Genomic DNA, 26,422 nt, shown 5'->3' with positions numbered 1-26,422 from the left:
CTGTCCCCTGGACGCCCTGCTCCATCCCAGGCACAGGGTGACACCAGGAGGAATAGCACCACTGGCAGCGGCCAGCTCCCCAGCCCTGGAGTCAGCTCCCCCAGTAACTACTGCAGCTCCCAGTCCACACTGGCCTGGATGCTCTGGGGGCGGGGGGCGCTGATGTGCACAGCTCGGGGGGGCCCCGCAGCAGGAGCGTCCTCCCTGTCCTGTGCCCTCCCCGCCTCCGCCTGTCCGGGGGAGCGCAGGATCGTGGGCTGTGTGGCTGGAATCGCGCTCCCAGGTCGCAGCTCCCGAAGGCAGCAAGGCAGCGACCCCTCTGCCGGAGCCCCCACCCCACTGACGGCTGCTCCCCGAGGCCCTCCGGGTGCGCGATCCAGCTCTTCACGGAGATTAGCCGGCGGTGTGCAGCGCGCCTGACCCCAAGCTGCACTTCCTCTGTTGGTGACTCCGGGGAAACTGGGCGCTTCACTGCCCCTGCGGCGATTCGGCTCGAGTGCCCGGCTGAGCACCCTCCCGTCCGTCCGGGGAGAATCTGGTGCGGATGTTTTAAACTTCCTGCTTCTCCGGGGCTGGGCTTTCCCGTCCCCGAGGCTCTCCAGACTGGCTCTAGCCCGGCTCCTCGTGGGGCTCCTCCCCTACTTGATTCTTTTTTAATTTTTTTCCTGCCTTCATACCTTGTTAGAAGCTAAAACCCTTCTTTTTTTAATAAATTATTTTTTATTGATGTTCAACTTGCCAACATACAGAATAACACCCAGTGCTCATCCCGTCAAGTGCCCCCCTCAGGGCCCATCACCCAGTCACCCCCACCCCCGCCCTGCTCCCTTTCCACCACCCCTAGTTCGAAGCTAAAACCCTTCTTTTAGGACAAACATTACATGGTCTCATTCATTTGGGGAATATGAAAAATAGTGAAAGGGAATAAAGGGAAAGGAGAGAAAACGAGTGGGAAATATCAGAGAGGGAGATAGGACATGAGAGACTCCTAACTCTGGGAAACGAACCAGGGGTGGGGGATGGGAGGAGGGTGGGGGTGACTGGGTGACGGGCCCTGAGGGGGGCACTTGATGGATGGGCACTGGGTGTTATGCTATATGTTGGCAAATTGAACACCAAATTAAAAAAAAAAAAAAGAAAAACCTTCTCTCTGTAGCGTTCCAGCTGTTCTCTCAGGTCAAATTCGTAGGTTTTCAGGATGGTTTGAAAGTTACCTGGGTAAATTGGTGGGGCCAGGTGAGTTGAGGCCCCTATCCTCTGCCATCTTCTCAGCTCCCCGCCCCCAAAGGTCAGCATTTAGTTCATCAGCTAACCATCCATGTCTGAAGCATGACCTCCTCCATTTCCAAGATGTTAAGTATTGGATTTCTCCCTACTGGTGTGCTAGGGCTGCCATAACAAAACCACAGAGTGAATGGCTTTAACATTAGAGCTTTATCTTCTCACAGTTCTGGAAGCTAAGATTCCAAGGTCAAGGTGTCAGCAGGGTTGGTTTCTTCTGAGGTCTCTCTCCTTGATTTGCAGAAAGCCACTGCCTCTGCATGTGGTCTTCTTCTGTGTACACACATACTTGGTGCCTTTATGTGTCCAGATTTCCTCTTCTTCTTTTTTTTTTTAAGATTTTTATTTATTTATTTATTTGAGAGAGAGCAAGAGAACAAGCAAGAGAGAGTGAGCATGAGTAAGGTGAAGGGCAAAGGGAGAAGCAGAGGGAATCTGACGTGGGGCTCCATCCTGGGACCCCTGGATCATCATCTGAGCTGAAGACAGACTTCAACTGACTGAGCCACCCAGGCACCCCAGATTTCCTCTTCTTATAAGGACACCAGTCAAATTGGATTAGGGCCCACCTGAAGGGCCTTATCCTAATTGAATCACTTTTTTTTTTTTTTTTATGATAGTCACACACACAGAGAGAGAGAGGCAGAGACACAGGCAGAGGGAGAAGCAGGCTCCATGCACCGGGAGCCCGACGTGGGATTCGATCCGGGTCTCCAGGATTGCGCCCTGGGCCAAAGGCAGGCGCTAAACCGCTGCGCCACCCAGGGATCCCCTGAATCACTTCTTTAAAGTGATTATCTCCAAATACAGTCACATTATGATTGGGATTAGGATTTAAACACGAATTTAGGGTGGGGAAGACAATTCAGCCCAGAACACTTCCTTGTTATCAATATCAATGATAAACTTTCTGAGTTTCAAAATCCTGCATGTAGAAATCTGGTAGTGCCCTGAGAAGGAGAGGTTTTGTGAATCTGACTCTATGTGTGTATCTGCCATATACTCAGTAAGTCAACTGCTTCTACCATTTCTCTAATGATGGATTTGGTTTTACTTACTCTGTCATCAGCAAACTTTAAAACCCAAATGCTCCTCTTTGAAATATCATGTTTCTACTAATGCCATCCGCTTGCAGACTGATGCAGGCTGAGAAAACTCGGGAATGTGACCAGATTGTAAATCAGAGACCATCAATCTTAGGCTTTATTACCTTGCACCCAGGTATCGTTTATCCTTGGACACAGAGTGATTTTTCACATATTAGGCAGAGACTGAACACAGAGAGACAAGCTTCCAGCCCTGAGATGTTAACACTTTGTGATCTGGAGGGCCAAGTTCCCCAAAGCCAGGGAATTACCCTTTCTCCTTGTAAAGGAAAGAATAGATACATCAGGCAAAACAATTGAAGGAGATGAAGACTTGGAACAGCGGAAGCATCTCTGAGTTAGCCACATAGAGCACCTCCCTACATCTGCTCCCTAAACTTCACCTCTCTTCTTACAAGTACAGTTTTGTCACCAAGGAAGTTATACAGAGAACCCAAAGCATGTGGCAAAGGGTGTCAGAGTTGAACAGACTGGAACTCTCTTGGTCTTAAAAAGCTTTTAGGTTCACATGCATGAAGTGGGCTCCTCCACATCTAACCTTGTGCTGATGGCCTCCTCTGCTGCCCCCAGTAGCCAGCCAGCCAGCCAGCCAGTGAGTGGCCCTCAAATCAAGGAGACATTTGACACGTTTTGGTTTTATAGGCCAGGGTCTTGAGGCCCAGGAATGCTTGAATCCCGCCTTGCCAATGCCTCCTCCCCACTTCAGTTCCACAGACTGCTCAGCACACACACAAAAGCAAGACTAGCAGGAGAATCAAAGTCCAGGAGAAGCCTTCTTACCCCATGAGATTGAGCCTATGGTTGGCGGATTGATGGAAAATGTCTTTGAAAGAGTGGAATCATAAAAAACTACATATCCAAAACTATCTTAACCTTTTTATTTTTATTGAAAACATTACACATGTACTTTTAATACATGTACTTTTAATAGAATTACCTTTATTTATTTTTTTAAAGATTTTATTTATTTATTCATGAGAGACACAGAGAGAAAGAGAGGCAGAGACACAAGCAGAGGGAGAAGCAGGCTCCTCGCAGGGAGCCCAACGTGGGACCCAGTCTCGGGTCTCCAGGGTCACGCCCTGGGCTGAATGTGGCGCTAAACCGCTGAGCCACCTGGGCTGCCCTAGAATTACCTTTAATTACACTTTTAAAAAGTACCAATTTTAAGTTCATTTTTAAAATCTATGGCTAAAAATTTTTTTCTTGCATAAAGCATACCAATAATGGATCGTCCATGATTTTCAATTTTGGTTTCTTTAAATTGGAGCAAGAATTTGAAGACTTCTGTAAAGCAATCTAAGGGCAGGATCCTTGTAAATTTTAATGAAAATTTTCCTAGTCTTTTTCAGGTTTTATCCATGCCTGGTTCTATGGCAATTTCGGTTAGCAAATTGCTTTTAATTAAGTCTTTCCAAAGCTTTCTTTTTTTTTTTTTATTGGAGTTCAATTTGCCAACATATAGCATAACACCCAGTGCTCATCGCATCAAGTGCCCCCCTCAGTGCCCATCACCCAGTCACCCCCACCCACCCCTCCCTTTCCACCACCCCTTGTTCATTTCCCAGAGTTAGGAGTCTCTCATATTCTGTCTCCCTCTCTGATATTTCCCACTCATTTTCTCTCCTTTCCCCTTTATTCCATTTCACTATTTTTTATAGTCCCCGAAAGAATGAGACCATATAATGTTTGTCCTTTTCCGATTGACTTACTTCACTCAGCAGAATACCCTCCAGTTCCATCCATGTCCAAGCAAATGGTGGGTATTTGTCATTTCTGAGGGCTGAGTAATATTCCATTGTATACATAGACCACATCTTCTTTATCCATTCATTATTCGATGGACACCGAGGCTCCTTCCACAGTTTGCCTATTGTGGACATTGCTGCTAGAAACATCGGGGTGCAGGTGTCCCGGCATTTCACTGCATCTGTATCTTTGGGGTAAATCCCCAGCAGTGCAATTGCTGGGTCGTAGGGCAGGTCTATTTTTAACTCTTTGAGGAACCTCCACACAGTTTTCCAGAGTGGCTGTGCCAGTTCACATTCCCACCAACAGTGCTTTCAATTTAGTTTTTATTTGTTTAAAAACTCAGTTTGTTTTAATGCTTATATTTAATTGGCTTTTACTGTATCATTAATTATAATAACATGTATAAATGGCATGTATAGGTTTGGGAACAAAAACAATTTTGTCTCTTTTTAGCAGTGGTTTTCAAATTTTAACATGCATCTAGAGGTCTTATTAAAACACACATTCTTGGGCCCCATTCCAGTTTCTAATCAGTAAGTCTGTAGTAGGGCCTGAAAATTTGCATGAACAAGAGTTCAAGGGATGATTATTGTACTGGTTCACCACCACATTTTGAGAACCAGTGCTCTATGGACATACAGTCGGTCCACAGGGAAAGAACACAGGTGTTGTGGAGCACAGGTGTTCCAACAGCCTTGAGCATTTAGTATGCTCTGGGCCTCAGGTCCCATATTTTCAGAGGAAATGAAAAGCATTGATTGATCAGGGGTTGGTTAAGTGGAGGTCAGTTAAAATAGCTTCTTCTGTACAACTCTATTAACTGCCTAATCCAACTCTGGATGTTCTAGAGCATTCTGGAAAAATGCAAATTGGGACTATATGGCTTAGATTTTAGGCCCCAGCAAAACCTCTAACCTGTCCTCACTCTATTAAGGAACCAACATGCTTTGGTGTCTCTCTGAGGTACAGAGATGGGTGGGCTCAGTCCCTGACCACCGCATGGTGTGTAAGAAGAAGCTTCAAGAGAGAAGGAGAATCTGAGTTTCTGACTTTAGGTATCAATAGCAGCCTACTCATCATTGCAGTATTGTCCATGTCCTAGAGCTTAGAAGTCAGAGTAGCAGCTCCTCTCTTTGGTGGGGACACTTAAAAGTAGGTAGCCTGGGGTAGGATGAGCTGACAGATGGCAGAGACCCATATCAGGGGTTGGGAGATTTTTAGGATGGCAGATAAGGCCCAGCCTGGGGAGGTTGGAGGTGGGAGGTACCCACTAACACAAGTCTGTGTGGGTCCCTACATGGCCCACTTCTGTGACATGCAGACAGGGTGCAAGCCAGAGCTTGGTCTTAGGGTTCTCCATCTCCATGACTTTCGAATAATGTTACAATGGTTCTTGAACAATTAGACATTAACTTTTGGAAGAATTTGGTGCTAGAGCACTATTTATGTTATGACTCAACTCCAGCAACTGCCCAATGTCCCATGACATGCAGATCCTTCAACTATGTGAATGTCCTGTTCCCACAATGACTTGTGTATGAAATCCTCAAATGTTAGGTGCTAGTGGAACTTTTTAGGGAGGTGAAGTCACAAAAATGAAAAAAAAGTTTTAGGCAAAAACTTAATGAAGCCTGGAAGCAAAAGGATAAGCACAATAAGCACAATTTATTAGCTTTTAAAATTCTGTGTCACACAAAAAAAATAAAAATAAAACTCTGTGGCTTTTTCCTTTGCATCTTTTGATCACTATGTTAAGTATGCTGTTATCCTCTTAGGGTGTGATTTTGGTTTTCATTTTTTTTTAAGATTTTATTTATTCATGAGAGACACAGAGAGAGGGAGAGACATAGGCAGAGGGAGAAGCAGGCTCCCTGCGGGGAACCTGATGTGGGACTCGATTTCAGGACCCCGGGATCACACCCTGAGCCAAAGGCAGACCCTCAATCACTGAACCACCCAGGCCCCGCTTCCCCAAAGTCTCTATTCTTTTTCCCCAGAATGGTCTTCACCCTCTATGAGTCGATCTTATTTACTTATTTTATTTTTGATCACCACCACCATCATCCAACTGTAAGCTCCATGAGGACTGGAATCTTTGTTTTTTGCTCTGTCCTTAGCCCATAAAACAGGGCTAGGCTCTGGGGTAGGTGTTCAGTAAACATTTGACAAAATAGTGGGGAATAGGATAAGATATGCTCTCCTTAATGACTAAACCATTTACCATTATTAAATGTTCATTTAATTTTCCAGATTTTTTTTGGTCACAATAAACAATGCTGCTATAAATAGCTTATTTCATATAGTTAATCTCTCCCTTTTATCCATTATTTCTTTGGGTCACATTTCCATGGTAAACACTGTCAAATGTCCTTCCAAAAGGGATTCTTGTCCGTTTATGATGCCACCACCATGAATAGCTCTGACTCTGTTTCCAGACTGCCTCACCACCATTGGGTTTTGTCCTGTCTTTATTTGTGCCTTTACAACACTTATAAGTGTTGTAAGCCTTGAGGTGGTTTTGATTTACATTTATTTAACTTTTAAATACAATTGGTCGTATGTTCTTTAGTTTATCTTCTGCCATAAATTGCCTGATCTAAGACCCCTGATTATTTTTTGGGTGGTGGGAGAAGAAGCCTTGGATTCCTATTTATTTATTCATACTTCTTTGGGGACAACAATATTAATCTTCATTTATATTTGTTATAAGTATGCTATTATTTCCATTCCATCCTATTATTTCCTTTCCTGTTTGTGTTTCTACTTAAACTCTGTGTTTGAATATTTATAGCTGTGGACTACTGTGCCTCAGAGAACCACGGATGTGAACATGAGTGTGTGAATGCTGACAGCTCCTACTTTTGCCGGTGCCGTAAAGGATTTACTCTTAACCCAGATAAAAAAACATGTGCAAGTAAGTTACATTTTAAAAAAAAGTTGTATTGTGTGTGTGTGTTTTACAGTTTTGGGACCTAACATTTTATTTATTTACTTACTTTTATTTTAATTCCAGTGTAGTTAACATATAGTGTTGCATTAGTTTCAGATGTACAATACAGTGATTCAATGACAACAACAGAATTTTTTTTGATGCTCTTGCTGTGGGCACTGTGGCCATGGGACCTCTCCCAAGCATGCTATAGGGTTAGGGTTAGGGTTAGGGTTAGGGTTAGGGTTAGGGTTAGGGTTAGGGTTAGGGTTTAGCACAGGATTATTTAGTCTAATACCTTCCACCCCTATTCTTCCTTTGTCAGGCCTTTCTTCACTTGTCCCAGGACTGTAGCCCACCCTGTCTCAACATCACTCTTCACAGTGTTTGACAGAGGTATCTTTTATTGGAGACCACATGTGGGAGTGTTCTTCCAGCATCTGCCAACCATGCTGACAATGGGACCATCTTACTTCATGCTGGCTCAGCGTGCCTGTGCCCATTAGTATTAACAGAGTTTAAGAAATACTTTCCCTGAAGCCTTGTGGCTTGTGGGCTTCAGCTCTGACTCCACACAAGTGCAGAAAATCGCTGAGCCTAAAGGAGTTGAATGTGGTTTCTTTCAAAAGGGCGGTTTGCAGAAAACTGTTCATTCTTTTGTTTGATATATTTAGTTCTATTTGATTTTTAACTATTTACATACAAATCAGAATTAATTTGAGCTACCAAAATCTGACCATAAAAATTTATAAACTAGAGATATTTTGCAAAAGGATTCCAAAAGCATTCTGTTACCTGTAAAACGTATGTCAGAGCACTGCAATTTAGAGAGTGTGTGTGGATTATCATCCTATGGAGGGGTTCACTTGAGAGAAGCTTTGTTTTAAAATATTAGGGCCCAACATTTTTAAAAAGTGAAGTTTTTTAAAAAAATATTTTATTTGAGAGACAGAGCACGTCCAAGAGAGAGCACAAGCAGGGGGAGCAGCAGAGGGAGAGGGAGAAGCAGGCTCCTGGGTGAGCAGGGAGCTGGACATGGGACCCTGGGATCATGACCTGAGCCAAAGGCAGATGCTTAACCGACAGAACCACCCAGGCATCCCTAAGAAGTGAAATGTAATAGGTTAGCATAAGTTATCTCTGAAACATACATCAATGAGAAAATAGGATTGTAATTCATAAAAAGTTCATGTACCCACAACTTTCTAAAATACATCGGTTATGTAAAGTGGGATATACTCGCACAGTGTTTTTAAAAAGCATCCCCTATAAAACTCCTGAGATATAAACTTACCCTTCCATCCCTAAACATCAGCAGCTTACAAATACTGGAGCCAGAGACAGGGCAACTGTAAGAGACACACTCAGTCAAAAACATATATTTCTGGAGTCCTAACCATATGTCAGTAGCAATGAACAAGGCGAGCTCCCTCCTGGAGGATGAGATACCTTGGCTGAGTCTTGAAGGCAGAGCCATCATTTATTTACCAAGGAAAGAAGGCTGAACAGGGGTGGCCAGGAGGAGGAAAGATGTGCAAGGATATGAGCCAAACAGGCTCAGGCCCATGCCTGGCACATGACCTACATGCGGTTTATTGAAAGAAGAAGTGAATGAATGACTGTACTCCTCCGTTCCTAGTCTCCCTTCCCTTTAGAATATTATGAGCCATAAATCAGCAGCCTGGGCTGTGATCATGGCTGGGAACACGGTTGCTGGGCTGTCAGGTCAGTTCTCAGATCAGAGAGGAGGCCATATGTTTCCAAGGGGCAGCCTCGGCCTCAGATCAAATTCCAGCTCTTCTGATTTTTTGCTGGGTGATCTTGGGCAAGTTATTTGTACCTCAGTTTTCCTTAACTGTAATAGGGGATAATAATACTGCCTGCTTCCTACTGTTGTTTTGAAAACTAAATGAGATAATCCCTATAAACCATTAGGCAACTTGTCCAGTGCTGAGCAAGTTCTTTTAACAGATGATACTGCCTTCAAAGACTTTCAATTGGTATTTATTGAGCATGTAACACATGTGTGAGCTAAGTTTAATAGTGCATAAAAGAATTCAAGACTTGGCCCCAGGTTTCCACTGTGCTGAGACTTGGAGGGAAACACACATCCTACCCAGTCTCCCTCCTGCCTCTGCAGAGCCCCTTCCCTGCCCAGAGTCCCCATCCCCAGCACCTCATCATCACCCCTGCCTGTTCAGCATGTTTCTTATCCCAGAATCTCCTGCGACGTGGAGAATTACAAGCCCCACGATGGTGCAGGCGAGGGGACCCTGGCTGTGGACACCGAAGCACAGGAGCACTGAGAGGAGAGTTCTGGCTGGGAGGCCTCACCAGTTAGGCATGCAGCCCAGCAGTCCAGCTGTCTCTGGGCCCTGGTAGAGTCAATACCCCAAATTGGGCGGAGAGGAGTGCTGGGCACTTACAGGGGTCTGGGCAGACAGCATTGGGGAGATATGTTTCCTAGAAAAAGGACCCCCTTTCTACCATGCTTAGGGGCAGGATGAAAGCCAGACCTGGGGAGGTGACTGGCAAGAGGCAGGGGACCCCCCACTTACCTGGAAAACTGCAAGAGTGAAAAATAAAGCAAAGTCCAGCAGTAAGAACTGAGACCCTTGGGAGTGCCTTACATGTGTGAGGGACAAGAACAAGAACTGTGCATTGGAGGCCAATTATAAAGACAGAAACAGGATGGAGGTAGAAAATCAAAATCAAGCAGTCATCCTGTTAGTAATTAATGTGGCATCACATCAGCTTCCAGCCAAGTCAGCCTGGCTGCTGCTGTGATGTTGAGAGATCTTTTAAAAATTTTTTTCTACTTCTCATAAACTTGCAAAAAATGAAATAAGACAAAAGATACTCAGTTCCTTAAATGTTGTCTCTATTCTTAACCAAAAGTATGTTTGAGGGCTTAATCCAATTTGTAAGTATATAAGTATTGTCTGAAAAAGTAGTCTGTCAATGTGATATACCGAGCATGATTAATTTATAATTAAGCCAAAATGTACATAATAGAACTTTATGTTCCTGAAAAAATAATAGCATTTAAAATATGTAAGTACTCAAAAAGGCACCACTTTTTATATCAATGCTTTACCCTAAAGCAACCCATCCAAAACCATCTGAATATTTTGTAGAGAAGAGTAGAAATATGCAGGTACTATTAATTTGCAAAATATTGGAAGACTTTTTTTCATTATGGTAAAATATACGTAAAAAATTTACAATAATAACCATTTACAGTTCAGTGGCATTAAGTACATTCATGTTGTTGTGCAACCGTCACCACCATCCAGCTCCAGAACTTTTCATCTCCCCAAACTGAAACTCCATACTTGTGAAATAATTCCTCATTCCCTCCCCATCCTCCAGCCCCTGGCAAACACCATCCTACCTTCTGCCTGTATGAATTTGACTACTCTAGGTATCTCCTGTTGAGTGGAATCATATACCATCTGTCCTTTTGTGAGTGGCTTATTTCACTTAGCATAATGTTTCCAAGATTCACCCATCCATCTTGTAGTGTGTGTCAGAATTTCCTTCCTTTTTAAGGCTGGATAATATTCCATTGTGGGTCCATTGTATGTATACATCACATTTTGTTTATCTATTCATATGTCACTAGATGCCTGGGTTGCTTCCACCTTTTGGCTATAGTGAATAAGGCTGCTATGAACATGAATGTGCAAGCATCTGTACAAGGCCCTGCTTTCAAACTGCTGGATCATAGCAAGACTTTATGAGGTCTAATTTGAAATCATTACTACTGAGCCAGGCATGAGAACATTCTCAGATGTTCAGGGTCTTTTCATGGAAAAGATAGAGGACACTGGACAGGAATTCAGGTCTTTGATATCAAGGAGACTCTGGGTTTCATGTCTAATGCTTAATTATCTCATACCTGTTATGAGTTAAGGCAATTATAGACATTTGTAATTCATATAATATAATGTTGCTATTATTTACCAACTTTGAGATCATTATACTTATTATTTTTTAGACTCCATTGATTACTTGGTCAACATTTCTATCTTTTTTCAAAGAGGAATGTTTTGCACAAAGTACTGCATGAATATTTATACTTTCATTAAAAGTGAAACACAGGAACACCTGGGTGGCTCAGTCAGTTAAGCGTCTGCCTTTGGCTCAGGTCATGATCTCAGGGTCCTGGGATCGAGTTCTGCTGAGCAGGGAGCCTGATTCTCCCTCTCCTCCCTGCTCATGTTCTGTCTCACTATCTCTTACTCTCACCTTCTCAAATAAATAATCCTTTTTTAAAAAGATTTTAATTTATTTATTCATGAGAGACATGAGAGAGAGAGAGAGAGAGAGAGGCAGAGACATAGGCAGAGGGAGAAGCAGGCTCCGTGCAGGGAGCCCGATGTGGGACTCAATCCCAGGACTCCAGGAAGATACCCTGGGCCCAAGGCAGGCACTAAACCATTGAGCCACCCAGGGATCCCTCAAATAAATAATCTTTTAAAAAAGTGAAACAGAGGGAGAGAATAATTTTATACTAAATCAGCAGCATAAAATATAAAATGTGTAAAATGTATCAGGCAAGCTGGTGGTTAACCTACTATAATATGCCACTTAATTTTGTGAGACCTGTGTGCATAAATCAAAGACTTTTCTTGGAGGGGGCCTTGAAGTTCAACCCAGTACTATCCCAACTACCCATCCTACAATATTCCCACCACTCTATCATCCAGCCTGCACTAGAATACTCCTACTGACAAGACACTCACTACACTCCATGAGGTGTATTCCACTTTGTGAGCTCTGACTCTTAGAAACTGATTCCTTCAACTGAGCTGATAACTACTTCCTTGCACTTTGAAACTACCAGAACAAATTAAGCTTCTCATATTTTCTTGGTCACTGAGTCATATCAGAATAACTTTATTTCATTTAGTAGACTAGCCAGGCCTGGAAAGTGTGGTAGGAATTTTCTATACTTTCACAGACATTCAGCCAATTTGCTGAGGAAAGCCCTGTACCCCACAGACCAGATGGAGAAATGTGTGCTGGGCGAAAGAATAATTGGTTGGGTCTGTAACTGGCTGAATGTCTCTACCCAGAAGATGTTAATTGCTGAGCTGAGAGCCTCACAGAGGGAGTTTTTTTAAGCAGCCTGGCCAAAAAAAAAAAAGCCTGAAAAAATGTGAGTTTGTCTTATATCTTTAGTGACCCCTTGTTGGTTCTTAATGGACAATGTTTACACCTCTAAACCCTCTAAAACATTCCATGAAGAGTAATACTGATCACCATTTATTCATTTAACAAATATTTGTTGAGTACCTACTATGTGCCAGATACTGTTGGAGACACTGAGCATGCAGTGGTAAGTAAAACACACCAAACACTTCTGTCCTTATGGACAATAGGTTATATTCTATTGGAGCAAAGTAAGATGAGAATACAGAGTTCACAAGAAAGTAGCATTTGATCAAAGACTTGAAAGAGGTGGGGGAAGGAAGAGAATTTTGAAGCAGGGGAAACAGCACCAGTGCAAAGGCCCTGAGGCAGGAATTGTGAGGTCTTGCAATGTTGAAGGATAGCAAGGAAGCCCATGTGACAGAGTGAGACATAGTAATGTAGTGTTGTGGTCCATGGAGCATATAGCCTGTCCTCTTCTCAGTCATACGTTTGAATTCCCAAATTCCAGTGATACTCGTGAGCTCATAGTCACTTCCATATTCTAAAAACCTAAACTGGCTGTGTTTGTTGCCTATATTTTGTGTTTTGGATATAGACATCAGAAGCTATACATATTGTCCCCAGCAATTTTCTCTGATTATTTTCTTCTCTGTTACTGGGACTTCCCACACTGTTCTTTTTTCTATTTTTTTAAATGCTATTTTCCATGGCAATTAATTTCATATTTATGAAATTTTTTATTACAAAAGTAATATATGCTCATTGTAGAACACTGGATTGTATAGAAATGAAATTATATAAAATGAAATGATCTATACTCTCATCACCCAGAGATAACCATTGTTAATACAAATTTGCTATGTTTCTTTCTAGTCCTTTTTTATGCATATGAATATATTTTTATAGAGTTGAGATCATATAGTATAACATTAAATCATGAGTATTTTCACATGTCGTTTAAATTTTGTCAAAAACATTTAAAAATATTTGAATGCATGATAATTTATCATATGTATTTATCATAAATTGTTCAACAGTTTTTTTGGCTGTTCAAATTGTAGTGTGATAAATGTCTTTGCATTCCTGATCAGGAATAAAACATAAAGAAAATTTATTGAATCAAAGGCTATTAACAATTTTAAGGCTTTTGATGCACACTGCAAAATTATTTTTCAAAAAATTTGTAACAATTTATACTCTACTGTGTTTTGAGGAAGCGATCTAAAAAATTTTTGCTAACCTGCTAAGAGAAAATTTTTTTCTCATTGCTTTATTTATTATCATGTCTAATTACCCTTCTTCATAAAACTATATAACAATATATAGGGTTAATTGACAAATATATGTTTTTTGGTGTTGGTTTTTGATTAATGAATTGTCTATTCAAATTATAATTAACTCAAGAAGAAATAGATCATGTGAATAAGGCCTCTAATATTAAAAGAAATTGAACTTGTACTTATAAACCATCCCACAAAGAAAACACCAGGACTCGTTGGCTTAACTGGTGAGTTCTACCAAATGTTTGAGGAAGAACTAATACTAATTTGAAACAAATCTCTCAAGAAAATTAATGAAAAGGGAATATTTTTTTTTACTTATTCGATGGAGCCAGAATTACCCTGATATAGGACCCAGAAAAATAAATTCCAAGAAAACTACACAAAAATATCCTTCATAAAATACATGTAAAAATTCTTTAAATATTTTTAGCAATAAAATCCACGATATATAAAAAGAATAATGCATCTCAACCAAGTGAGATTTATCCCAGGAATTCAAGGTTCATTGATCATTGAAATTTGATCAATGTAATTCACAATATTAACATACAAAACAGCAGAAACCATATAACCCAACTTAATAGATACAGAAAGAGCAGTGGACAAAACCTGACATTCAATTATGATTTTTAAAGAAAAAACCTGTCAGCAAACCAGGAATGTTGAGAACTGCCTCAATCTGATCAAGTACATCAATGGAGAAACCATCAGGTAACATCATACTTAATGAAAGAATGCTTTGAATGCTTTCCTGATAGGATTAGAAACAAAACAGGGTACCCATTTTCACCACCTCCTTTTAGCATTGTACTATAGGTTCTGGCCATTGTAATAAGGAAGAAAAAAGAAAAATGAAATCTAGATTGGAACGGAAGAATTAAAGCATCTTTATTAACAGACAACATGATCATCTATGTAGAAAATTCAGTGGAGTCTACAAAATAGCTACTAGAACTTTTAAATGGTTCAGTAAGATTGCAGGATACAAGTTCTATATACCTGGGAAATGAACTAGGGGTGGTGGAAGGGGAGGAGGGCGGGGGGTGGGGGTGAATAGGTGGCGGTCACTGAGGGGGACACTTGACGGGATGAGCACTGGGTGTTATTCTGTATGTTGGTAAATTGAACACCAATAAAAAATTAATTTATTAAATAAATAAATAAATAAATTTGAATTGATCAAAAAAAAACAAGGTCTATATACAAACACAACTATTTTTTATAGGTTTTCTTTTTTTAAGATTTTATTTATTTATTCATGAGAGACAGAGAGAGAGAGAGAGGCAGAAGTCACAGGCAGAGCGAGAAGCAGGCTCCATGCAGGGAGTCTGATGCGGGATTCGATCCCAAGACTCCAGGATCACGCCCTGGGCCGAAGACAGGCGCTAAACCACTGAGCCACCCAGGGATCCCCATTTTTTATAGGTTTTCAATGGAAAATCCAAATTAAGATTAAAAAAACTATTTACCATAGCATCAAAAATATGTAGTATCTATGGATAAATTTGACAAAAAAATGTGAAAGACATAAACACTGAAAGCTACAAAACAGCACTAAGGGAAATTAAAGAACACTTAACGAAATACGTATATCATGTTCATGAATCAGACTTAATATTATTAAGCTATCTATTCTTTCCAAAGTAATCTATACATCAAAGCAATATTTATCATGATCCTAGCATGCTTTTTTTGTAGAAATTGACTAGCTGATTCTAAAATATATGTGAAGGGCAGCCCCAGTGGCTCAGCGGTTTAGCACCACCTTCAGCCCAGGGCCTGATCCTGAAGACCTGGGATCAAGTCCCACGCCAGGCTCCCTGCATGGAGCCTGCTTCTCCCTCTGCCTGTGTCTCTGCCTCTCTCTCTCTCTCTCTGTGTGTGTCTCTCATGAATAAATAAATAAAATCTTTAAAAAATAAAACAAAATATATGTGAAAATTCAAAGGATTAAAACAGTCAAATGAATTTTGAAAACAATGCACAAAATTAGAAGACTTAAACCACCTGATTTTTAATACTAATTATAAAGCAACAGTAATCAAGACTGTGGTATTGGTGCAAAGATGGATATACATACAGGTCAATGGGACAGAATAGAGTCCAGAAATAGACCCACACATTTATGGTGAAATGATTTTGAATAAAGATGCCGAGGCAATTAATGGAAAGGATAACGTCTTCCACAAATGAGGAATCAATTTGCAAAAAAAACCCACCAAAAAACAAAAACAAAACCCTTCATATTCAGCTCATACCACACAAAAATAATTAACTTGAAATGGATTTTAAACTAAATATAATAATAAAAATTATAAAAATTCTAGAATAAAATATAGGAGAGATCATAGTGACCCTAGGTTTGGCAAAGATACCTTAAATAGGACACAAAAAGCACAAACTATAAAAAAATTAAAAATGAATAACATGAACTTCCTCAAAATTATTATTATGTTTAACTTCCTCAAAATTAAAGCTCTTGTTCTTCAAAAGATACCAGTATTAAAATGAAAAGGCAAGCCATAGGCTGAAAGAGAAACACGTGCAGAAATTATATCCAACAGAAGATTTGTATTTAGAATAAATATATAAAGAACTCTTGAAGCTTAATAACCAGACAACGCAAAAAAATGGGCAAAAGATTTGAACAGATACTTCACTAAAGATGATATAGAGATGGCAAATAAGTATACACAAATATATTCAACAGTGTTAGTAATTACGGGAATGCAAACTAAAACCACAATGAGATAAACTATACCTTAACAGAATGGCTAAAATGGCCATGTTGGTGAGGATGTGGAGCAGTTGGAATTCACATAAACTGCTGGTGAGAATGTTTAAAAAACTAAGTATATGTCTACCATATGACCCAGCCATTCTACACCTAGATGGTGACTCAAGAGAAAAAAAGCATATGTCTACATAAAGACCTGTACATGAATGTTCTTGGCTACTTTGTTTATGATAGCCCAAAACTAGAAACAACTCAAATCCCAACACCAGGCAAATGGATACATAAATTGTGGTATATCCATATAATGAAATATTATAAAAGGAACAAGCTACTGACATACACATGAACATGAACGAATTTCAAAATAATTATGATGAGGGAAAGAATCCAGACCCAAAAGAATATATCTGATAGGACTCCATTTTAATGAAATTCTGGAAGACACAAACTGAAAATTTTGAAAGATTAATGAATATATGGGGCCAGAAAATTTGGAGAATGACTTAGAGACATAAGAGGGGGATCCCTGGGTGGCTCAGTGGTTTAGCACCTGCCCTCAGCCCAGGGCGTGATCCTGGAGTCCCGGGATCCAGTTCCGCATCGGGCTTCCTGCATGGAACCTGCTTCTCCCTCTGCCTGTATCTCTGCCTCTCTCTCTCTCTCTCTCTCCGCCTCTCATGAATAAATAATAAAATCTTAAAAAAAAAAAAAAGACACCCAAGAAAACTTTTGAGAGCAATGCATAAGTTCATTATCTTGATTATGGTGATGGTTTCATGGAAGGACATGTATGTGACAATTCATTAAGTTGTTCATCCTTGAGCACTGGGTGTTATTCTGTATGTTGGCAAATTGAACACCAATAAAAAATAAATTTATTATTTAAAAAACAGTTGTTCAGGGATCCCTGGGTGGCACAGCGGTTTGGAGCCTGCCTTTGGCCCAGGGCGCGATCCTGGAGACCCGGGATCGAATCCCACATCGGGCTCCCGGCTCCCGGTGCATGGAGCCTGCTTCTCCCTCTGCCTGTGTCTCTGCCTCTCTCTCTCTCTCTCTCTCTCTCTCTCTCTCTCTCTCTCTCTGTGTGTGTGTGTGTGTGACTATCATAAATAAATAAAATAAAAAATAAAAAAAGAATCTGTTTTAAAAAAAACAGTTGTTCATCCTTAATATGTGCTTTAGGTTGTACCTCAATAAAACTCAAATACTGGGGAGACTGTATTACTCAAAAACGTGAATATCATAAAACACAAAGAGGCTGTAAAAATGCTCTGGACTATCACTATTGAATAGAACACTCTTGAAGCAAGCACATGTTCTGTATCTGTACTGTGTAGCACAGTAGTCAGAAGCTACTATGGCTATTGAATACTTGAGATGTGGCTAGTGCAACCGAGGAACTAGATTTTTAATTTTTTTAAAGATTTATTTATTTATTTGAGAGAGAGCACGCACCTGCTTGTGGTGTGGGGGAAGCACAGGGACAAGCAGACATGGAGCCTTTACAGGGACTCAATCTCATGACCCCAAAATCATGAATCAGACACGCAACTGACTAAGCCACCTAATAAATTAGGTCCCCCTAATTTTATTTTAACCCATTTTGACTTAAATGGCCACATTAGACAACATGGTTCTAGATTTAAAAAGGCTAAGCATAAATGAAAACAATATAATCTCTGATCCTATACTGGATCCTATAGTGGAGGAGTAAAAACACTATGAAGAACATTATTAGATTAACTGATAAGACTAGAATATGGATGGAAGATTAAAGTATCATATCAGTGTAAATTTATGAATTTTATAACTACACTGTGGTTTTATAAGAGAATATATGAGAATATACCTCCTCTTAAAAGCACACACTAAGGAAAAAGGACCGTGATGTATGTAACTTACCTCAAATATTTCAGAGAGATGAGCAAATGATAAAGCAAATGGAGTAAAATGGTAACAATAGGTGCATCTGGAGCACCTGGGTGGCTCAGTGGTTGAGCATCTGCCTTCAGCTCAGGTGGTGATCCCGGGGTCCTGGGATCAAATCCCACATCAGGCTCCCTGCAAGGAGCCTGCTTCTCCCTCTGCCTATGTCTCTGCCTCTCTCTCTCTGTCTCTTGTGAATAAATAAATAAAATCTTAAAAAAGAAAAAAAAAACAACAAACAAACAAAAAAAGGTGAATCTGGGTAGAGAGTATACAGGTGTTTCTTAAACCTATATATTTGTATTTGTATTTTTTTTTAAAGATTGTATTTATTTATTCATGAGAGACACACAGAGAGAGAGAGGCAGAGACACAGACAGAGGGAGAAGCAGGATCCATGCAGTGAGCCTGATGTGGGACTCTATCCTGGAACTGCAGGATCAAGCCCTGGGCTGAAGGCAGGCACCAAACCGCTGAGCCACCCAGGGATCCCCCGTACTTTTATTTTTGCAATTTTTTGTAAATCTGAAATTGCTTCCAAATAAAAAGCTTTAAAAATACCTTATATGTGATTATGGTATTGCAGTTATATTTTTTAAAGACTTCCAGTCTTTTGGAGTGCCTGGCTGGCTTAGTTGGTGGAGCATATGACTTTTGATCTCAGGATCTGAGTTTGAGCCCCACACTGGCTGTAGAGATTACTTAAAAATAAAATGTTAAAAAAAAAAAAGAGTTCCAGTCTTTTTTTTTTTAAGATTTTATTTATTCATTCATGAAAGGCATGTGGAGAGAGGCAGAGACACAGGCAGAGAGAGAAGCAGGTTCCATGCAGGGAGCCTGATGAGGGACCCAATCCCAGATCCCAGGATCACACCCTGAGCCAAAGGCAGATGCTCAACTGCTGAACCCCCAGACATCCGTCCTGGAGTTCCAATCTTTTAAGGATACATTATGAAATATCTATGGACAAAATGATATAACATCTGGGGTTTGTTTCAGTGTAACATGGAATCTTATTATGGAAGAAGAAACAGATTGATTCTCTTAAATCTGAATGATACATATATGAGTTTTTATACTCTTCTGTCAATTTTTGTGTGCATTTAACATTTCTACGACTTTAAATTGGGAAGAATTGGCATCTACTCAATATTTTTCTTTCTAAGGATATTGTGTGCCTTTCTCTTATTCATTTTGTTTCCTATGGTACAGACTAGGAAAGCTCATTTATACCAAATTCTTCATTAATGAAAATGATATCTGTAGGTCGCATGTTCCTTAATAGAATAAAAATCCTCATCACAACAAAAATTTTTCTTTTATGACCCCATCAGTGGCCATCTATTTCAAACAATTTTAAACAGTGTATCAAATCCCATGATAGCAAAAAATTTTGATCAGACCAGACCCTTCAAAAGAAGTCTCTTTCCATATCTAAAAATGCTTATACTAAAACCCCATTATAAAAAATTCACTCTAACCTTTTTTTCCATGATATTTTGGTTTAAATTAATGTGTTCCTAGAGATCACATTCTCTGACTGTGAAGCCCCAAGAAAATCTAAGTGAAGATGAGTCCAGTGAAGTAATGAGAGCAGTACATGCACTCAGAATATTTACTCCATTCACTCCTTTTTCCCAGGATCTGACTTTGGTCCTATTGTTTGGTTCAGTGTCTGAGGGATTTAAGTGTTTGAAGTTAGACTTTGGGAAAATTTTATTGATTTAATTGCATAAATTCCATAAAACATTGAAGTAAGCTCTCCCCAGCCTGTGATACAACAAACAAATGCTCAATCACACTCTTATTTTAGTGGCTCTTACATGAACCCGGCCACGAAAATCATCTTCACAACTTCATTTGCTGCATAAACATTTTGTAATATGTTGAGAAAAGTTCTCACCAGGGGACCATATCCCTAAACATGGAAATCACAGCATTGAGAGATCCTTTCATAGCAGGAGTGTTTGAAATTACAGGAATGGTTTAAGAAAAATTAAAACTGAAAATCCCTTGGTCTTCCTATGTTAGACTTGTTTTGTTTATCATTATTATGATTTTTACTTTCTTTCCAGAGATAGACTACTGTGCCTCGCCTAATCAAGGATGTCAGCAGGAGTGTGTTAACACAGATGACTCCTATTCCTGTCGCTGCCTAAAAGGTTTTACCCTGAATCCAGATAAGAAAACCTGCAGAAGTAAGTCACACTGGGTGTAGGACAGGGGGCTTGTTCCCATAATGCCCTGCTAATTTTCCTTGTCCTTGCCAATCTTAGGCAGGTATACTTTTACTCAGCATTTGTTTACTAACACTATTCTGCCCTTTATTTTATCTTTTGTCACTCCTGATTCTGTGATGAGGATGATTTTTAAAGATTGAATAGACTGGGTCCGCCAACAGGATTAACTGAGCAAAGTCAAAACCCAAGCTTAAGCTCCAACCTGTGTGAAATGAGGGCACACCCTCCCTCCTCTTCAGCCCCACAACACGTATTTTCACTTTTGAGAAAGAACAGTCCAGACCCGGTGACAGGAGGTAAAAGGAGTTGGTTTCTTCCAATTATAGCAAATGAGATACTTGATGGGTGCCAGGCAGGGGAAATTGCTGCTCCATCCTGTTTGACATAAGGAAGAAAAAATTACAACTCTGGAGTATCCCTACAGCATTCAAGAGGTACATGGTGTCAACAGGATGAAATGAATGATGTGACTCAAATGCCTGTTGGCTGGCACATCAAGGGAGATGTAGAGCATGGACCCCCAATGGGATCTCTTTAAACCAGACTGTCCCTGAGAAATCACTAGAGTGGAAGGTCTGCAAGAACAGAGATTCTTCTCTTTTTCTCACTCTTGAATCCTCAGCACCCCATGGGCTTGGCAAATAGAGGTGCAACCCAAGACTTATTGAATGAATGATTGAGTGAATGAGCAAACAGATCTCTCTGAGATTTATCATCCTAGAGAAACTGCACCTATTATTTGAGTTACTCAATCTCGTTAGAAAGATGGCCCTTTTAAGGCATGCAGATTATGGACTTTTTATAAAAGTATTTCTGTAGTTAGTTGACACACACACAGAATTGTTTGTGTTCTCCTGGCAGTCTCATTTACAGAACTTTCTGGAGCCCCATTTAGGGGTGTATGTTCTCATGTACTTCTTCATGTGCCTCTTCCTGGTGATATGTACAGCAGGGCTCTGCATCACAGGCAGGACTGAATTTTCAAAAGTTTGTGTATTTCTTTTGAAAAAGCACTATGGGCTATATCACTGAATCCAGAAAAGTCATATTCTGCTCCCAGCACATATGGACTCACCCACTCACTCTAATAAGTGTTAGACCTCGTACAGTGGTAGATGGTTGCAGAGACCATGTTTTGAAACTGGGCCTCTCTTATAAAAGATAATGCCTCTGGCCTCACCTAGATATGAACCCTGGAAACATTTGAGCATTAAATAGAAATTTTAACTGAGAGGATTCAGAATGTGAAAACAATTAGGTGGAATATTTTCCATTAGACCACACATGTATATACTATGGTAAAGGGCCAACTTTCCTGGCTTGACCACTCCTTTCTGCTATATGCACCTTTTTCTAGGCTTAAGTGTGTTAGTGGCTGACTATACCCAAGGAAAATCATTCACAGGTGGACTTACTTGTAGACCAAAAAGCTCTTAGTAGGGGATAATTAGATCTGGTTCAAATCAGACACACATTGTGGTTGCAAGCTCCATGTATGTTACTGATGGAGGGAAAAGGGAACAGGTTGGGCATATGGCCATCAGTGCAGGAGAATTTGCTTAAAGCTCTTCATCTCTTTTTCATTTATGTATGTACATATATATGTATGTATGTATGTATTAGAGAGAGAGTACGAGTGGGAGGGGCAGAGGGAGAAGGAGAGAGAATCTCAAGCAGACTCTGCACTGAGCTGGAAATCCAACCCGAGGCTGCATCTCACAACCCTGAGACTGTGACCTGAGCTGAAACCAAGAGTTGGCTGCTTAGCTGACTACACCACTCAGGTGCCCCTGAAGCTCTTCATCTCTTTCCAGTCATCTAGGATTCCTTCAACCTCTCCCACTCCCTCACACCCTGCCTGGACAGGGACTTGGAGTAAGAGAAGAGTCCAGGGTGGTGGATACATGCATTGTTATCAAGGGAGAAGGGAGGTCAAGAACAGAAGAGTGAGTGGAGAGGAGGTGACCATGGGGAGTTGCTTGACCACCGCAAATGAGCCCACAGATGAGCCTGTTTGTAGGCTGTGCCTCAGTCTAGAGTCCCTAATATTCATCCACATATATTTAGTGATTATAGCTTCATTTCCTCGTTAGCCAAGTGTCCTACTTTTCCACCCAAGAAAAATGGAATTTGTTTCTAAAACCCAGTGTCTTCATCAGCCCTTCTCCCAACCTCCTGCCTCATCGTTACATTTTCCATTGTCTGTGCAAACCCAGCCCCAGACTCCTGAAGTCAGCCTCTTAGAGCTGCCCCTGACTTAATGTCTGTGCTCTGTCTGTTACGGCAGACAGCTGTTAATGCCAGTGAGTGTTCCCTGTCTTTCTGGAGCATTACGTGGAAGAGGGAAGCAAGAAATTAGATTTAAACCTGGAGTCTGTTATTAGGAGTTTCAAGATCTTGAGAGCATTACGGGCCTCAAGTTCAGGGTACAGCCATTTAGATTTAATAGATGGTGGATGGATGTGGGTGATTTTCAAATGTAATAAGAAATCTATTTTTCAAAGGAATTTCATGTTATCCAATTAAGGTAGGTAGGCAACAAAGTTCAAGGCAGAATTCTACTGAAGAAAAGTCTCTTGGCCAGGATTTGTTCTTCCTCCTCATCTGGACATAATTTCTTTTTCTGGAAAGTACTGTCATCATTTTAAAGCATAAATTATTAAGGCGATGGTGCAAAGCATAGAAACCAAGACCGGCCTGGCGATTGAAGTGGGGCCTGAGGGTGGAATCGTATATGGGTGTGACCTGTGTGCTGGATTCCAGGATTGCTCATGCTGGCACTGTAGCTGGTGCTTCCCGGAGTGGGAGACATCCTCCTCTAAAGAGCTGGGGTGGTGTCCATAGCTTGGCCTGAGCTGCAGATGTGAGGGCTGGTCTTAGCAGTGTCACTCATATCGACCCTATGACCTTGAATGGGCTGCTTTCCTTCCTTGAACGTGGATTTACTGAGCCAAGGAACATGACATCCTGCTTTAACATTTGGTAACCTGTCCAATTTTTCTGAAATGTGCTATCTGTGCCACTCCATTGGCATTATAATTCACTGTCTGGGGTCACTAATCTTTGATGTTTTTATGTTGTACCATCTCAGTGAAGTCTCCAGGTTTCTTATGAGTTGGCAGTCAGAAGCTCTGTTTAAAATTTGTTCTCTGGGGATCCCTGGGTGGCGCAGCGGTTTGGCACCTGCCTTTGGCCCAGGGCGCGATCCTGGAGACCCGGGATCGAATCCCACGTCAGGCTCCCGGTGCATGGAGCCTGCTTCTCCCTCTACCTATGTCTCTGCCTCTCTCTCTCTCTCTCTCTGTATGACTCTCATAAATAAATAAAAAAATTAAAATTTGTTCTCTGGGTACTCCTGGGTGGCTCAGCGCTTGAGCATCTGCCTTTGGCTCAGGGCATGGTCCTGGGATTGAGTCCTGCATTGGGCTCCCCACTGGGAGCCTGCTTCTCCCACTGCCTATGTCTCTGCCTCTTTCATGAATAAATAAATAAAATACTTTTTAAAAATAAAGTTAAATAGAAGTTGTTGTCTGACAGTTCTTCCATCTGACCTCACATGGGGCTCACTGGATACTCTGGGCTTCACCAGATAAAGCCACCAGCCAGCCTGGCCCACATGTGGCACTTCAGTTAGTGAGGAGACTGAACCAGGTATGGGGCACCTAGTACATACTTAATGAATACCAATTAAGTAATACACAGGGGAAGAAATGTAACACAAGCATGTAAAGAAGGCCTAGATCTACGGTTAAACCTTTGTGATAAGAAACCATTTGGAGGAGAGTCAGTATTGAATTGCTGTTTGCCAGGTAGCTGAGTGATGACAGCTTTAAGAATCTAAATGTTGGATCCCTGGGTGGCTCAGCGGTTTAACGCCTGCCTTCAGCCCAGGGCGTGATCCTGGAGCCCCAGGATCGAGTCCCACATCAGGCTCCCTGCATGGAGCCTGCTTCTCCCTCTGCCTGTGTCTCTGTGTCTCATGAGTAAGTAAATAAAATCTAAAAAAAAAAAAAGGATCTAAATGTTTTTCAGTCTAATTATTTTGTATGTAAATCTTTTTTAAAGATAACACTGATGGGGGCACCTGGGTGGCTTAGACAGTTGGGTGTCCACTCCTGATTTCAGCTCAGATCAGGTCATGATCTCTCAGCTCCAAAAGGAGTCTGCTTGAGATTCTCTTCCTCTCCCTCTGCCCCTCCCTGCACTTGTGCGCTCCTTGTTGTGATGCTGCTCCCACCTACTGGCAGGAACCCAGCTTGGATGGGGGTGAATGTCTACATAGCACACAACTGCCACAACCAGGGACAGCCTCAGATGTGTCTTCTCCAATTTCTTGATATTATGGAGGATGTCTTGATCTGACTCAGAGGAGGATTAACCATTTGGACCCTTCTTAATGTAACTGCCATGTCCTGCTTCTCCTAGATAGCTGGATATTTTGCAAGATCAGCTTTTGCTGGCTCTGCTAGCATCAGACAGCTGTCTGATGTCATTGTCAGATATCACTGCAGACATGGTTCCTTCCATTTTTTGAGTCCTAGTGATTAGGTTAACCAGAAGAAAAGACTCATTGGATTTTCTCAGTGTTTCTATTTTCCTTGGGAAAGGATGGGCTGGAAACTGTGGTCCTCAACCCATTTCTCCAGCTTTTGGCCATCAAAGGGGGAAAAGACTCAAACTGGAAGAACCCAGACTTCCAGTCTCAGATTCTCCTTCAAACCAGCTCCCAGAGAGCAGGAGCTGTCTTCCCTGTCCTATAGAGCAACTTATTTACTGAATATTTGTCATGAGGGGCTGACCTCACAGCCCTGGAAGAAACCCAGAGACTGCAGGATGGTCTGCTCTTTCTCCCCTTAGGGATCAACTACTGTGCATTGAACAAACCAGGCTGTGAGCATGAATGCATCAACATAGAGGATGGCTACTACTGCCGCTGCCGCCAGGGCTACACCCTGGACCCCAATGGCAAGACTTGCAGCAGTGAGTGTGCTGGGCCCAGGGGGATGGTTTGGATGGGAGGGTGTGCTTCACACAAAGGTCCCAGGGCTCACTTCTGAAACTGCTGGGTTTCCTGTGGGCCTGATGGCCTGACAGGCTTACTCTTCCTTATTTCAGTTTCATCATCCATAAAGTGGGACTATCCAAGCTACCTAACTCAGAGATTGGGTTGGGAGGATTAAAAAGAATCAATAAGGCACTTTAAAAATACAGGTAAATATTAATAAGCACTCAGTAAATATTAGCTAATGTTGTTCTTTGCTGTCAAGAGCACTGATTAAGGCAGACCTGCTGGAATCTAAAATCCAAGCATCACCACCTACTAGACATGTGGCCCTGGTCGAGGTACTTAACTCTGCCAAGCTTAGATTTTTCCCAGCTGTTTAAAAAAGTGGCAATAATAGCAGTATTGATGTGCTAGAGTTTTTAAGGGGAATGAGCAGGACGATTACAGTCTCTTAGCCTGGGCCTGGCACAAGGAAAACACAATGAAAGATAATCATTCATTATGACCATGGAGCCTGGGAGAGTGACCAGCGGCTGCAGGCTGGAACAAGAGGCCAAAGGAGACAGACCTCAGAAAGTATGTGCGCTGCCATAGAGCTCTGTCTGGGGGCAGAGCTGGGAAATATGGGACTTTTTGTGAAGCCTTTCTTAATTTTCTTGTGTAAGAGGCACAACAAATCTCCATTTGGTGATGTAAATGTACGGAAACCCGCAGGCTTTGCCAGCTGGACGGCTCTGTCATGTTTTATGAGGCACAGTCTCCACTGGTCCAGGCCAGCGGGTGTGGGGGCACATGAGCACTGCGGTGACCCCAGTCTGCTATGAGAGGGGCTCTGTGACATGACCAGCAGAAAAGGGGCCCTTTGTGTGGCTTCCCACCCGGCAGGCCACACATCTGCTCCAGCTTTGGGGACAGAGATAGATTGTGAATGAGAACAGTGCAGCTGTTGAGCATTTGGACCTCAAACTGCCAGAAGGGGAAGTTTCACAGATGTAGTATTAGG

At 41.5% G+C, this 26,422-nt stretch overlaps 1 protein-coding gene across 4 annotated transcripts in view; it reads left to right on the top strand.

Annotated features, from left to right (window-relative positions):
* Nucleotides 1-26,422, top strand: part of MATN2 (matrilin 2) — a 147,782-nt gene that overhangs the window by 86,863 nt on the left and 34,497 nt on the right. For all 4 annotated transcript variants that reach the window (XM_041769458.1, XM_041769459.1, XM_041769457.1 and 1 more), the window contains 3 exons: nucleotides 6,931-7,053; nucleotides 20,250-20,372; nucleotides 25,272-25,394. In XM_041769458.1, coding sequence (XP_041625392.1) covers nucleotides 6,931-7,053; nucleotides 20,250-20,372; nucleotides 25,272-25,394 — 369 coding nt within the window. The remainder of the gene's footprint in view (nucleotides 1-6,930; nucleotides 7,054-20,249; nucleotides 20,373-25,271; nucleotides 25,395-26,422) is intronic.

Source organism: Vulpes lagopus, chromosome 9, assembly GCF_018345385.1.
Source record: "Vulpes lagopus strain Blue_001 chromosome 9, ASM1834538v1, whole genome shotgun sequence".
NCBI lineage: Eukaryota > Metazoa > Chordata > Mammalia > Carnivora > Canidae > Vulpes > Vulpes lagopus.
The sequence above is the reverse complement of the archived record's forward strand: the minus strand, read 5'-3'. Positions and strand labels throughout refer to the sequence as shown.